Source organism: Austrofundulus limnaeus, unplaced genomic scaffold (assembly GCF_001266775.1).
Source record: "Austrofundulus limnaeus strain Quisiro unplaced genomic scaffold, Austrofundulus_limnaeus-1.0 Scaffold1025, whole genome shotgun sequence".
Lineage (NCBI taxonomy): Eukaryota > Metazoa > Chordata > Actinopteri > Cyprinodontiformes > Rivulidae > Austrofundulus > Austrofundulus limnaeus.
In genome coordinates, this window is record NW_013953427.1 from 10,850 (window position 1) to 12,897 (window position 2,048).

Below are 2,048 nucleotides of genomic sequence, written 5' to 3' on the forward strand. Positions count from 1 at the left end.
CTCTCCAGTCCAAGCAGCAAATATCTGTCTTTCACACAGAGCAAAATAACTTCAAACATACAAATGTTTTGTTAGACTGATTTCTTTTTAAAAGACTATTTTTTTCAAAAAGATAAATATTATTTATGGTTTCAGCTCATGTAATTATTTATTCTTCATATTTGATCATTTATTTAATTACATTTATCCCAGAAAAGCTGTATCACAGTATGGTCCTAAATATAAACAGGGTTCATCAAGAACCTTTTTTTTTAAATAAAACTGTTAATGAAATTTGTGGATCCTTATGATAAATTAAAATAACATTTTAAACTCATTCACCTAGAGAAAATGGCAAGTTGTTTTAATTTTTTTTAAATATATAYATGTTTTTGACGGGGGTGATGTTAAACAGAGAATCATCTTTGTGGGCAAACAAATGTTCTGTTAGAGTTAATGTGGTTTAATTAGAACAGTGGGACCCTGCAGTATCACAGAAAGACTCAGCTTGAGTGYGCAGCGACGCACARCAGTCTCTCATCAGGAGGAGAGAGAGTTTAGTCACTCACACAAAGTTGGACATATCTGTTTGAWAATGACGCTCTGAACATWTACAGTATTTAATATAWAGTTAGGTTTTACAGACCAAARTCCAAGTAGCTCAGGAGCAAAGTGCAGGAGATGTCAAGCCGGGTTCCCACCACCAAACACGTTTTGAGCAGCCAAAGCAGCCAGTTTTACTGTACATGCAAAGTCTGACCGCAGCAGCCGCTGCTTCAACCAAACTTGCTCTCACTGAAAGTCCTGCCCTGCTCTGCTCTGATTGGATGAAACAGCTCTGGACTTCAWCTGATTTGTTGAAGGCAGTGTCCATTTWATACTTATGTTAGGGTCCAGYTGTCGGCTTGGTGAGCACCKAACGACAATCCACTCACACCACTGCGGCTGGATTTTTTTATTTTTATTTATTTATTTTTTAATCAAGTCGCATTTGGGACCAAACTGGTCGCACTCTAGAGCCCTGCTAGCTGTTGTTTTGACAGACAATCAGGTACAATCTTAGGTACGCAAGTGCGCTTTATGACGTTCCATCTGGTGCTCTTTTCCTTTTTTTGATGGCGCGTGTGTACCTGCGCACCACTTATGTGCAACTCTGCTTATAAGGCTGAATTCACCGGAAACTCATCAGACTGAAGAAGTCTCTTGGAGGAGAGAYGAAACGTTTCACTAAAGAAGAACCCATCCAGAGGACCTACTTATGTTTTCTTTTTGATTTTTTCTAACTGGATTATTGAGATGCATTAGGACAAATTTGTGAGTTTCTTTCACAAAACTCAAACACTAGACTAAACTAAAATAAAGATGAACACGTTTCCACTATCCGTAAGTGTTTCTCATTGTGTGATCCTTGAGTAGAGGCACTGAACATTAGCTAYGCAGATTAGGGGTAACATCCAAAGAAGAGTACAGACAAACATAAACATCCCAATGATACTAAAAAAGTGAGAGAAAAGCCAAGTGGATTAATAAAGAGGAAGTGGACCTCACCTCTGTGATGAGTATCCTCTCTCACACAGGTTCACCAAAGCATACAGATGTCTCAGGGCATATTCATACTGAAACACAACAGAACAGAACATCAGAAACGTCCCGACAATCTGACACACAACTTGAAAACAATAATCACATTTTTCTATTTCATTATTGGCAACTGAAACGTCAAAAGTTCCCAGAATAAGAGAACAGTTTCTGAGTTACAGCTGCACAAGTGTCCTGGGAAAATTCTGACCTTAAATTCTGCAACATACTGTATTTCCCCAAAACAATGGGTGATTCATTTTGAGCTTACGCATTAAAAGTAGAGATCGACCGATCAGGTTTTTGAAGGCCGATACCAATACAGATTTTTTTTGACATCAGTCTAACCCAGTGGTTCTTAACCTTTTTTGAGGCACCGAACCCACCGGTTTCGTACGCGCATTCACTGAACCCTTTTTAGTGATAAATAAAATGATTTTTTTTCCAAATTCATGATATAGGTTGTTTTTTTTTTTTACTGGTGTATAAAA

General features: G+C 37.9%; 1 protein-coding gene across 1 annotated transcript in view; it reads right to left on the reverse strand.

The window, feature by feature from the left end:
• The window catches only part of lgmn (legumain), a gene marked incomplete at its 5' end in the record, with an annotated part of 39,982 nt that overhangs the window by 7,159 nt on the left and 30,775 nt on the right, over positions 1 to 2,048 (reverse strand). The window contains 1 exon segment of the mRNA XM_014030246.1: positions 1,528 to 1,595. Within this exon segment, the coding sequence (XP_013885700.1) occupies positions 1,528 to 1,595 (68 nt within the window).